At 34.7% G+C, this 14,006-nt stretch overlaps 1 protein-coding gene across 2 annotated transcripts in view; it reads left to right on the forward strand.

Annotated features, from left to right (window-relative positions):
- LOC135206276 (putative neural-cadherin 2) overlaps positions 1–13,157 on the forward strand; it is a 278,993-nt gene extending 265,836 nt beyond the window's left edge. For both annotated transcript variants that reach the window (XM_064237694.1, XM_064237695.1), the window contains exons 18-26: positions 1–90; positions 294–542; positions 1,053–1,400; positions 1,641–1,995; positions 2,215–2,404; positions 4,684–4,916; positions 5,106–5,378; positions 8,235–8,420; positions 12,690–13,157. The exon at positions 1–90 is cut by the window's left edge and continues 256 nt beyond it. In XM_064237694.1, coding sequence (XP_064093764.1) covers positions 1–90; positions 294–542; positions 1,053–1,400; positions 1,641–1,995; positions 2,215–2,404; positions 4,684–4,916; positions 5,106–5,378; positions 8,235–8,420; positions 12,690–12,991 — 2,226 coding nt within the window. In that variant the 3' untranslated portion in view covers positions 12,992–13,157. The remainder of the gene's footprint in view (positions 91–293; positions 543–1,052; positions 1,401–1,640; positions 1,996–2,214; positions 2,405–4,683; positions 4,917–5,105; positions 5,379–8,234; positions 8,421–12,689) is intronic.
- Positions 13,158–14,006: the final 849 nt, after the last annotated feature.

Consider the following 14,006-nt stretch of genomic DNA (forward strand, 5'->3'; position numbering starts at 1 on the left):
GAGGGAGGATCAGACCCTATCAAATTACGAGTTGGTACACCAGTTAGTAATGGAGACTGGCATACAATACATGCAAAACTTGATGAGCAGGTTAGAGGATTCAATATCTGTAAATATTTGATCAGTTCAGTTGATTTACATATTCTAATAAACTATACAATGAAGTGATTAAATTTATCACATGAATTCATAATATTTCGATTACTACATATTTAACAGACAATCTCACTTTTGTCTGGTACATGTTGAGTCTTTGTTTTTTTTTTTAACGTGATACTTTTTATTTATGATAGGGTGCTTCACTGATGGTAGATTTATGTGACAAAAAATGGGAAGAAGAGGGCAACGATGATGACTCTCATTGCGTCGATAGGCAAGAGTGGAGAGATCCAGCAGATGCTGAGTTATGGATCAATGCATCTCCCATTCAACTAGGTGGCTTGGCTCACACACCTCCAAATGCACAAAGTCATGGATGGAAAGAATCACCTACTTCGGAACACTTAGATGGTTGTCTTTCCCACCTGAATATAAATGGTCAGGTGAGGTAAGGTCTCTGTGCTTTTGGATTATGATATATTTGTATCCTCTGCTAAGCAAAGACAGTTGCTGTGAGGAAGAATTTCCGTGAAATCGACTTTTTGCTGTCTGTCGCAATAACATGTTTAATGATTTCATCCGGTAAAAAGGCATTTTGCTAAGAACATAAGGCAAATACAATGCTTCTAATAATGCCTGAGGAGTATTCTGTACTGCAGTTTGGACCAGTTAGTATAAGCTTAGAAAAATTTAACATAGTTTACAATTTATGGAATTTCAATTCATGTTGTCTTTTTTAAATTTAATGTTCTTCACATTAATGAATTAACAGTTTTATTGCAACATGGTAGCTTGATTTTGTGGAGTGAACGGCAATCTTCAGATATTAAGATTATCTGTGGTGTTGTATTTTGTGATGTGACTAATAATTTGTAAGTTGATTTATACAGGACATTAGTTTTAATTGGGTGAGAAGGATGGTAAAACGTGACTGTCCATTAGTCCTATTGCAGTTGATGGATCTAGGAGAACCTGCTTTAAGCAAGGGCAGTTTGGCTGGTTGCTTGCCGCAAGAATCTTCCTGTTCCTATGGTTTAGGTACATGTGGAGTCAGAGGTACCTGCACTGGAGGGCTTAATAAACCTGAATGTCATTGCGATCCTGGCTGGTCTGGTGATAAATGTAACACCCCAACAGTGTCAGCTAAACTAAGATCAAGGTCGTACATGAAAATGGCACTGTCATTTACACCTGCATCAAAGGTCATGAGCATTCAAGTCAGGATGAGGACTCGAGGTAGAAGATCTGGCCTTATATTTTGCATAGGGTCCAAACAAAGTAAAGATGTCTTTTCATTGCAAGTAGGTTGCCTGTATTTTTTTTTTTGCAAATTTATTTCAGTGTAAAGTAATAATGCATTTACATGAAATATTAAGTAGAAAAATCAAAAAGATCTCTGCAAACAATTACGTAAAGTACTGTATTATACTTAAAAATGAGAATCTTATTTTCTGAAGTATAGCAATGGATAATGAACATTTTTCACAGCACATTGGTTTCCCACTAAAATTGTACATACGCTGCTGTTAACTTGATTCCAGTTACAGTCCGGAATTGCCTGTGCTTCAGTGACAAACTCTGACACGATCTTGGGGTCAGTTTGCGTTGAAGGACACCCGATTGGTGATGGACTGTGGCATACTGTCAGAGCAGAGCGCCATGGTCACAACATAATGGTTGGTGTTGATGATGCAGATGGCTCAAAACAAAATTACTCTTTTCCTACTCTGATGGTTCCCGATATAGACTCAGTCAGAGGACACTCAAAGATGTCTGATTATGTCCAAATGCCACCGTTAGGTTTAAGAACTGATGATTGTGATGGAGTGACTGTTGGGGGAATCCCAGTATTTGAAGAAGTAAAGACTCTTACTGTAGATGAAGATTTAGATGAAAGTAAGTCAAGTTGTAAGCGTTCTTAGTATCTATTTTAACAGTATGTGTTTTACTGTCACATCAACCCTTTGTTATTATTCACCGCTCTTAATTTAACGTAACAAAGTATCATAATTTGCACGAGCCACTTTGGTGAATAACTTGAATGATGAACCAATTAGAGATAGAATTAATCAATTATGGGCTATCTAATTATCGCTGTTTATGTATGAATTGCAGCTTGCTTGGATGATCTTCGCATATCTGGTCGTATGATGCCTTTAGCTCCTACTCTAAACAAAACAATTTGGGGCAAAGTCGCAAGTTTTGAAGGGGTCGAGTCAGGATGCAATGCAGCAAATTCTTGTCAAAGTATTACTTGTGCCTCACCACTCTCTTGCATCAATGATTGGGGAAGACCCATTTGTGGGTAAGAAGTACACACGGTCTCACACACGCACGCACACATACACACACACACACACACACACACACACACACACACACATATATATATATATATATTATATTATATATATATATATATATATATATATATATATATATACACTGATATGACAGGAAAATGGTAGGCAAAAGGCAAGCGCTTTCTCCCGTTTATTCAGGCATCGTCGGGGCACAAATGAAATACAGTTGGAAAGAAGGTTACACTGTAAACAAGAAGATCAAGAATACCAAATGGGTAATTGTCAATAGCGTAAAAGGGAAAGAGATGATCCAGGATAATCCGGGATCACGCGGTTACAAGCTAAAACCAAAGATTTAACCATAAGACAGTTGCTGTGAGGAAGAATTTCTGTGAAATCGACTTCTTGCTGTCTGTCGCAATAACATGTTTAATGATTTCATCCGGTAAAAAGGCATTTTGCTAAGAACATAAGGAAACTTAGCAATACAAAATCCACAAACATGTATAAAACTGAATATATGAATTTTGTGGCTTATATTTATCTATAATTTTTTAAATTATGGAGGCATCAAGTTTAAACAAATCAAGACTTAAATTTATGTTGAAAAGCTTTAAAATTCTAGGCATTCCTTGAATAAAATGTTTTTCTAGCATTTTTCCATGCTATATCTACAGAAGTCCTTCAATATTTAAGTTTCAAGGCAATATTATAAATAGTTTTCATTTCAGCGTCAATAAACTACGGGCTACAGAGTCATTAAGAGCATCCTAGAAAAAAAAAACTCAACAGTTTGATGGTGATCGGAATAATAATGAATAAAAGAGGCAAAGTTAGTTGATTTTCGATAGACTGAAAAGATGAAATTTCTATAATTTCTATGGACTGTTACACCAAGAAAGTTCAAATTTGAATGTTGATTTTAATGTTTAGTTTTGATGTCGTCTTTTTATCTTCAAAAATGCCTATAGATGAATTACTTGAATCTTTAGGGGAACAATTAGAAAGTTGCGATATTCCTTTAACTGGAGCAAACTTTAGCCTTATACGGTTATGTATCAAAGATAGTAAGTTTTGTTTAAATGGTTATGTTTTTCCTACGAAAAAAAAAAAAAATCGGCATGGCTATGGGTAATCCCTTAGCTCCTGTCCCTGACAATATTTACGTGGAATTTTTTTTAGACAAAATAGTTACCAAGAATCTTGGTGCCAAACAGTTGTATGGTTTAGGTATTTGGATGATATTTTCTGAATTTTAACATTTCACGAAAATCTCCAGGAATTTCTGATTAAGCTCAATAATTTAGTCCCTTCTATAAAATTTACTATAGAGGAAGCTTGCAAGAAATTATAATTTGAATTTTCTTTATGTAACAGTCCATAGAAATGATAGAAATTTCTCCTTTTCAGTCTTTCGAAAATCCACTCACATATCCTCTTTTTTTTCTTTATTATTCCAGTCACCATCAAAATGCTAAATTCTCTGTTTTTTCTGGGATATTCCTAAGGGCTCTGCGTGTCTGTAGCCCGTAGTTTATTGACTTGCCTTGAAACTTAAATACCCAAGTACGTCTGTGTATGTAGCATGGAAAAGAGCTAGGAAAACCGTATACCTACAAAATATCGAATGCATTTTTCGTACTTATGAGAGATTTAGATCATCCTATTAACTGGAGTGAAACAAGATCCTTAATCCTGTGTAATGACAGTTAAAAGGAATATCATTGAATCTTATTTCATCAAGTCAAATAATGGAAGGGTTTCAAATGTAATTCTTGGTTTGTTTAAACTTGATGACTTCATAATTAAAAAGTTGTTGAGAAATATAAACAACTAAAGTAATATATTCAGTTTTATACATGTTTTTGGATTTTGTATGACTAAGCTTCCGTATCTTTTATGGTTAAATCTATGGTTTTAGTTTGTGACAGCGTGATCTTGGAGTATCTCTTTGCTTTTACACTTTTGATAATTAACTATCTCGTATTCCTGATCTTTTTGTTTGCTATGTGATCTTCTTTCCAATTATATTTTGTTTGTGTCCCGACAATACCTGAATGACCAGGAGATAGCACTTGGTACTGACCTTCTGACTATCATTTTTCTATGGTATTTGTTTATATAATGAAGTTACCTGCATTTACTATAATTTTTAAGCATAATATATACTGATATAGAGGAAATTTTTAATACAAAAATTTTTACTGAAGCAAAGAATGGATGCCTTCTGTGGAAATAATACGCAAACAGATGAAACTTGTTACTGCTTCATTTTTTTCAGTTGCAGCCAGGGGCGTCAGCTCATGGGTCATGTGTGCGAGGACGTCAACGAGTGCCTTTGGAGGCCGTGCCTCCATGGAGGCTCTTGTTATAATACAGAACCTGGGTTCATGTGTTTGTGCGGCCCGGCCTACACTGGAGAACATTGCCAGTGGAACAATCACCATAACTCGTCGCATCCATTAATTGGCCCCGCAGCAATAGCTGCCGTAACTCTCTCGCTCCTTTTTTTAGGTATGAACCTTATTCTACACGCACACTTAGCTGTTCTATGTCATTCGTAACTTTAGTCATGCTTCTGTCATTTTCTTCAATGTAAATTTTCTCGAAATTCCAAATCGATCTCGAGAAACCTTGATGCGCTGAAAGGACGAAGCGACGCGAAAGGTTAATTCCATCGTCTTCTATTGTGTCTTGGCGCAGTGTTTGTGGGAGTGCTGCTGTCCTTACGACTCAGGCGTCGCCTGCTGGCAGGGAAATTAACATCAAGGAGAGAGAGCACCGCGGGGGATGAAGATGGAATCTGTGATCTCAGCACAGAAGAGGCTACGATCATCGAGGTTAAAGGAGGGACTGAGGAGGGAGGAGGAGGAGGAGGAGGAGGGACGGCCAAGGAAAGTGCTCTCGGAAAAATGGAGCCAAATCAGGAGATCTTCCTCGAGAGCTTGCATCTCAAGTCATCCAATAGTCAACAAGGTAAGAAAAGATAAGAGAGAGAGAGAGAGAGACTTTTTTTTCACTGGGTGTGTGAGGAATCTTTCAAGCCCTTTATTTCTTGCAAAATCAACAGCAAATATCTATATGATTTTCTTTCTGGCCTTCTGTGATTTTTACTTGTAAAGTTCTAATCAAAACATGCACCCATATATATATATATATCTATATATATATATATATATATATATATATATATCATATATATATATATATATATCATAATATATATATATCTATATTTATATATATATAATATATATAATATAAATCGGTAATGTGGCGTGACTCATATTATATATATATATATATATATATGTATATATATATATATATATATATATATATATATATATATATATATATATATATGATATATATATGTATATATATGAGTCACGCCACATTACCTTGATTCATATATTCGCATTAAGCTACAAATGTCCTTTAATATCTAATTCGCCCTACCTTGGAATTGATATATTTTCATGTACGTTAACCGAAAGGAATTTTTTTGTCAATACGAAATTCGTCGGCTCATGGGAGCGAACCATAGAAGCAAGAATTCAGGACGCACAGTGAAGCATTCTAAACCACACGACTATGTACGTCTTGAATTCTTGGTTCCATGGTTTGAGCTCATGAGCCGACGAATTTCTTCTCGACTAAAAAATTCCCCCTCAGTTAACATATATGAACATATATATTATATTAACATATAAATTCCGAGGTAGAGCGAATTAGATATTAAAGGACATTTGTAGCTTAATGCATATATATATATATATATATATATATATATATATATATATATATATATATATATATATATATATCGTGTGTGTGTGTGTGTGTCTGTGTGCTTGTGCGTCTGTGCTATATGTGTATGTATCTGTAGAAAGCAGAAAGAGAGTGAGTGAGAGAATGAAATTCAGAAAGTCGATAAAGTTACAGTTTTAACAGGTATTGTTATTTGTTCATTCTTTCATTCCAATTTCTAATATTCTATTTTTAAAAAGTAAGTAGAAGTCTGCGAATGACAGCGAGAGAAACAGATCAATGATGCCGTCTGTACAAAACCAATAATACTGAACAGATATAACGTTTGTGGCAAGATAAACATCTGTGACGTCACGGATCGATTTACAGATTGGGTAAAAGAAAGGTCTCTTGTAGTGTAATATGATCTCTTTCTCTATAGAAGAACTGACTAAGATCATGCTCGGTCACCGCAAGAAAAGAATCTTAACGGCATTGTCATTTCAAATCGATCGGCCATGAGAGAATAATAAAAATGCTTTCAGGATCACTGCTTTTCAAATAAAACTCCCCGGAGAAGAAAATCTCTTCTCTCTCTCCCAGAACAGAGGGTGAATCCAGGGATGAAAAGATCTTTACCCTCTTGGGAAATTATAAATGGAGCCAAGGACCCGAAAAAACGATTACATATAATTTCAACGCAGAGTATCATACTCCTAAGCGGTGAGATGAAAACCTTCCTTCTGGCATGCAATTACACTCTATATGACACGGACGGAATCAAAGACTTGGTTGCACGGCTCCCTTCCACAAGGATGAATTTAAAACACACATACACACACACACATATAATAACCTTCAACACTCCAGTATTAAATTTACCATGGAGATTGAGAACGAGAACAAATGACCTTTTTTGGACATTGTTGTTAACAGAGTCAATTCAGAATTTACCACTGCTGTATATCGAAAAAAGACCGTATATACCCTTGTCCATAGAGCTTTGAAATACTCTTCTAACTGGCAAATCTTTCACAATGAAACTGAGTTTTTAATTGCCTTTTTTCAGAAAAACTCGTCTCCTAAGGACGTTGTACATAGCATAATAAATAAACTATTAAATAACTATATCCAATCGCCTCCTCCACTAATTGATGTCCCCAAAAGATTAATGAATGCGTCGGCTCAGATTAAAGAACTTTTTCTTAGACTTACTCAAATAATAGAACAGGAAATTCCCTGCCTCAAAATTAAACTAATTTCTAATAATCCATGTAAAATTGGCTCATTTTTTAAATTTTAAAGATCATCTGCAAGCCTTCAAGAGGTCCAACGTTGTTTATAAACTCACATGCCCAGGATGTCCTAGAATTTAGGTTGGATCCACCCGAAGGTTACTGCAGATGAGATATTGCAGCCATAAGGGTTTTAGCTGTAGAACAGGTCATAGACTTAGCAATCCTGAATACTCTAATATCAAGAATCATGCCGCCAAATGCAAAATAAATGTAATGAAACAACGCTTCACGATAATAGGTTATACTAAAGATCCTGACCATTTGACTACCTTGGAATCGCTATTTATCAAAAGACTGGTTCCCCCGTTGAATAACAATACCTCTGCTTCACCTCTATACCTGGCGTAGTCAATGTCTTGGACCTTGGCTTTACCTGTAATCATTCCTTCCCCTCCTCTTTTACTTGTATTACGTTTAACCTAAAAAAATGTGTTTTTACGAATACAGTGTTTTTAATTTTAATGTATTTAATGTTTCTTTTAACAGACTGAAGATGCACAAAGACGATGAAGTATTTGTGGACCTCCTGAACTTCTTATATCTATTTTCCTGCATACCTTATACATACATATATATATATATATATTATATTATATATATATAATATATAATATATATATATATATACATAATATAAATACATATATATATATATATATATATATTATATATATATTATATATATATTATATATACATATATATATATATACATATATACTACACACACATATTATATATATAAACATTGAATTGACTTTCAACCCTTGACTCTCCTGCAGAAAAGCTCAACAACTCAAGTCCTGTCAGCAGCAAGCCAAGCAAAGCGTCATTATTAAGAGCAGCAGTCATCTTGGAGGAACAATCTGCTAACGCCTTAGACGTCCTTCCAGCTCAGGACGACCTTAGGGCTTACGCATACGAGGGGGAAGGGTCTTCGGCGGGGTCACTCTCTTCAGCGTCATCAGGTAAATTCTGAATATTAACTTTAAGAAAAAATCTTTTAGGTTTCTTGATATAGCTTTTCGTTCCTTAAATTTGTTTTTCTTGTACGTGTTTGTAATAAGCTTGCGTTTAGGAATAGGACGTTTTGCTAAACATACAGTTAGAGACTCACAACACAAATGAATATCATATATATATATATATATATATATATATATATATATATATATCTTATATATATATATATATATATATATATATATACTAGTTTACCACCCAACACTGCCCAGGAAGTCTCTGATCGCAACCGATAAACTCTTTCTCTCTCTATCATTCCTGTTAAAATAGTTACTTCTCACCCCCTCTTCCCACTGGGGCTGAACTTATGACTTAAAAGGTTTCAGGAGTGTCACTAATATCTGTTGTTTTCAGTTACTTTTACATGTCGCCCCTTCCCAACCCATTTTAACTCCACCTACCTATCAGGGCTGAACTTTGACTTCAAGGGCTTTGGGAGCATCACTATTCATCTCAGCGACCTCGAAAACTATGGATTAGACACTAATATTTGTCGTTTTTAATTAGTTTTACCTGTCACCCCCTTCCCACCCTCCTCTCTTGGCATTGAACTTGGACTTATTGGTCGTCGGGAGTGTCAGTATTCTTCTCAGTGACCTTGAAAACTATGGCTTAGACACTAATATCTGTCATTTTAGTTATCTATACATTTCACCCCTTTCCCACCCTCTCCTCACCCAACTCCTAAAGGAGACTGAATTTGGACTGTAGGGTATCGGGAGTGTCACTATTCTTCTCAGTGACCTTGAAAACTTTGGACCAGACACTAATATCTATACTTTTTGTAATTTTTACATTCCACCCTTCCCATACCTCTCCCTTTGGTGGCAGTGATGCCTTAACCCTACAGTGTTCATTCCCAGATGATATGTAGTATGTATACCAAGTTTGGTTGAAATTGCCCAGTGCATTTCAAAGTGTTTGTGGATCATAAACACACACACACACAAACACACACAAACATACATCCATTTATATATATATATATATATATATATATATATATATATTATATATATTATATATATATATATATATATATATATATATTATATTATATATATGTATATATATATATATATATATATATATATATATATATATATATATATATATATATATATATATAATGGGAGATGATGGTTGAATCAGGATGTAAAAAGGAGTGCTGAAGAGAAGGAGAATAGAGATGAATGCAGCGAGAAAAGGAGGGAAGAATAGGTCTGACAAAGGCAAAATAAAAGATAGAAAATGTTTAGTATTTCAGATTAGAGAAAAAGTGATAAATTTCTTAAGGAATAAAACAGACATTAAAGTTTCAAGACAGGAATATTGGAAAGACGGCTGTACTTTGAATATATAGTGACTGAAGAGAATAAATATGAAGTAGCGGATGTTGACATGGCAAAGAGATCAATAGAGAGAGTGGGTAGCTTCTGTTTAGATCTGGAGAGCTTATGTAAAGATGAAAAGCCCTGCGGCTTACTGGAATACGAGCGTTTTGCTAATAGCAGCTGGTGAACTTTCTTTGATGACTTGACCAGAATATATGAAAACCTGATGAAGGTATCGGAAGAGTGGAGAAAAACGATAATGACTACAATAACATAAAAGGACAAGAGGTGAACTGTCTAAGAAAAGTATAGAAAAAAATACATTTCTTTCGAACGTAATGGAGATATTGGAGAGGGTGCTAAAGTAACGCTGAGAAAATGGTAGAAATGGACTTTTTGTTTTCATTTCAGAGAAACCAACATCAATGTCAGTCCTTAATAATAAAGCGACTGCACGGAAAGTACCAAGCAAAGAGGAAGAGATTATACAAAATTCTTGTCTTGAAAAAACTTTGACAGAATACCAAGGCAAGACATTTGATGAACATTATGAATGAATAGTGCCAAAAGACTAAATTAAGCTAGCACTGTTACCATAGTGCTAGAACTTAATTAAAGGGAATGGGAGGTATAGTGATGGAATTTGGGATATATTGTGATGTATGTAGCAAAGTGTGCAAAAAGTTTATAAGAAGCCGGAATGGGAAGACTGAATGGGAATCTGCTATGTGGATCCTGTGGGAGAGGTGTAGTGTTGTAACCAATATCACACATCAAATGAACAGATTCTGCTACAAGAAATACTCCGGTTTGCAAAATGTAAATGGAGTAGGGCATCGTCGATACCTGAAATGTATAAGAAAAGCGAGTAGAGAAAAGATGGAGCAGTAGGACAAAGCGACGGAAGGCCATCTCTTAGAAGAGACAGGTTATTATTGTAAAGTGGAAAGAATTGCTAGATTACATGTAAACAAGAACATTCCATTAGTCAACAAAGCAAAATTTCATGACGTGTGTATAAAGCCTGTACTACACCAAACAACAGAGGTCTCCCAAAGGAAATGTAGGCCATTCTAAGGAACGTGATTTCATGCCAAAAGTCGTTGCTAGACAGTCGTGAGAAGATCATATTACAAATAACGAAGCTGATTAGAGATGGAGGTCAGAATCTGAAGAATATTGAGGTAGTTTGGATAACTGATGAGGATGGATGAGTAGTAGTTAATAAGAAAAGTAGCAAATGTGTAAGTAGCAAGAAAAAGACCAGTTTGAAGATGGAGAAGGTCATAGATGAAGATCTGGTCCAGATGAGAATTCAGTTAGAGTATGCACACGAAAAAAGATAGTAGTGACGATTCATTTGATAACTAATCCTGTGAAGGGAAAATCTGATGTAAGAATGTTAATGATAGGGAGGTTGCAAGATCTCTACAAATGGTTTGGAAGAGGAGAATAATAAATAGTACTTATGAAAGCAAAAGTCCGGATATATGAAAGGATAGTTGATCTGCGTTTCCCTTTTGAAAGTGAATAATGCTGGTGAAATCAAATGAGACAGGAAAAGTGGAAACTTAACATGAATAGTTTTCATAGTATAAATCAAAGATACTATAGAGTTCATAAAGATACTCAACTCGAATTTTTTCCCGTAGAGGATGTATACCACGAAAGCCACTAAGCAGTTGTAATCTAATACCATCAAAGACGGTGCAGTGATGTCATGAAACGTCAGGTCGTACGTCACGAATGTAAAAACCATGCATTCAGGATTTTCTCTTAATACCATGCATTAGGATTTTCTCTTTATACCATGTATTCAGAATTTAAAATTTTACACCATGCATTCTCGGCTTGATCTTGATACCTTGCATGCAGGATTATCTCTTAATAGCTTGCATCCAAGATTTCTCTTTTTACCGTGAAGGCTAGGCAGCACCACGAACACAATACTGTCGTATTTCTTATAAAATGCAAATATAATATTCATTTATAACAGTTTTTTTTTTATTAAATTCAAAATGTGATGCATTAAAATAAAAGTTTGACTACATGAGCCGCAGCCGCAATATACCTTCCGAACACAGTAAGTAAACAAACGACGCTAGTCGTCAATCATGCGGAAAATCGTGGTTGGGATTCATGACGTCATACTTTTTCATTTTTACTAAAGCCGCCAGTTGTCTCTACTGGCTCTGTGGTACGTCTCATATGGCTAACTTGAGTATCTTTGTGTTCTCTTTAGTATCTTTGGTATAAATACAGTCAAAATGATTGATAAGATGTGGATGACATATAGGCATTACAAAAGATTATGTGGTTGAAAAGGAGAATTAAGAGTTTTCAGGTGGTTTGACCTTATGGAAAGAATGGGGAAAAATAAATTTATGAAATTTGTGCATAGTTAAAAGATTTATGAGGGAAGGACAGAGGGAGACTGGGAGAGTGGTGGCTTGATGGTGCGAGACTTAATGGCCTCCTGATGTTCTTTTGCGGATATATGAAGTGGCTAATGTTGAAATTTGCTGAATAGGGGGTTCATCTTTAATTCAACAGCAAAGTGATGAAATTGGCAATAATTTGGGGTTGTCTCTGGAGCCTACCACTGTTAGAGGACGCAGGAACTAATCTTTTTGTTGAAATTGGCAGTGTTTTGGTGTGCTTGTGATACTGGTAGTTTGTTTCATTTCTCTACGAGACAGTATTTCTTTCCTGAAATTTCCAAAAGCTTCATTGCATTTTTTGCAGTACTGAAAATAGTTGAATCATAACAGATTTCTGCATAATCATAATTAAGAGAATTAGAACTGAAGATCTGTATCTGAATATTGACACAGCTTCCTTCATTTCCCTTCTTCCTCCTCTATGTGTCTTTGTTACCAGATCTGAAGGGAGAAAAGACAGAGGACGCCATACCAGCGTTGTCACCGGCCTTCCTGGATGTCATGGACCTCCTGAAGACTTTACCGGAGGCCCCAACATCTTTCACACCCGAGCAGACGGAGGGAGCGGGACCTCCTGCAGAGGAGGCGAGCGTCATCTCCGTCAGAGAAAATCCAAGGCGATTATCTTCCACAACAACCCCTTCAGAAGTGACTGTTTCTTCCGAGCCCTTCTCGCAGGACAACATGGGCGACGAAGAGATGATTTCAACATTGTGCTCACGGTTCATTCCTCGCTCTTAGATATTATCAAATAAGATTGGGTGTTATTAAGGATTTGTTTGAATAAAAAAATGGGGGCATCATGATTCGGCGAATCCTACTTTTATTCTATCATAATGTTTGTCAGCAGTGATTTCCGCTAACGGTAGAGGTTACGTTACAGTATGTGTATATATTATTAATTTGTTAAGGTACTTTATATGATATATAAATATATTATATATATATATATATATATATATATATATATATATATATAGGTATATGTATATATTACACATATATATATGTATATATATCATATATACATATATATATATATATATATATATATATATATATATATATATATATATATATAATATATAAAATCATAAATGTATGATGGAAATGGTTGGTTAACGTTTAGAAGACCTAAATATACATGTACATTGCCAAGAAAGCCAGTTAACATCAACAAGTGGATTGCTCTATGTTAACACTTTTTTTGTGGCTAAGCAGTGTAATGCATAACTATGCATATATCAAGTTCCGCACATACACACACACACAAGTATATATATATATATATATATATATATATATATATATATATATACACATATATATTTGTGTGTGCGTGCGTGTGTGTATATACATATACATACATGTATCATAAAATCCACGTGTAGATTTTATGATACTCACGCACGTGGACTTTCGTGCTACATTAAACATACGTATATATATACATATATATATATATATATATATATATATATATATATATATATATACATATATATAAGTATAATATATATATATATTATATATATATATATATATATATATATATATATATACTTATATATATGTATATAACAAGGAGCTGAAGGAGACGTCATGAACTATTTGTCCGTTTATTAAACAAACTGACGTTTCGAGGACACAGCCTCATTTTCAAAGCTGGAAAACACAATAAGAAGTCAGATTTAAGAAATTTACAAATAAAAAAAATATTAAATTAAAAAACAATATTTGACAGATAGAGGGGAAC

The sequence above is a fragment of the Macrobrachium nipponense genome, chromosome 29, assembly GCF_015104395.2.
Source record: "Macrobrachium nipponense isolate FS-2020 chromosome 29, ASM1510439v2, whole genome shotgun sequence".
Lineage (NCBI taxonomy): Eukaryota > Metazoa > Arthropoda > Malacostraca > Decapoda > Palaemonidae > Macrobrachium > Macrobrachium nipponense.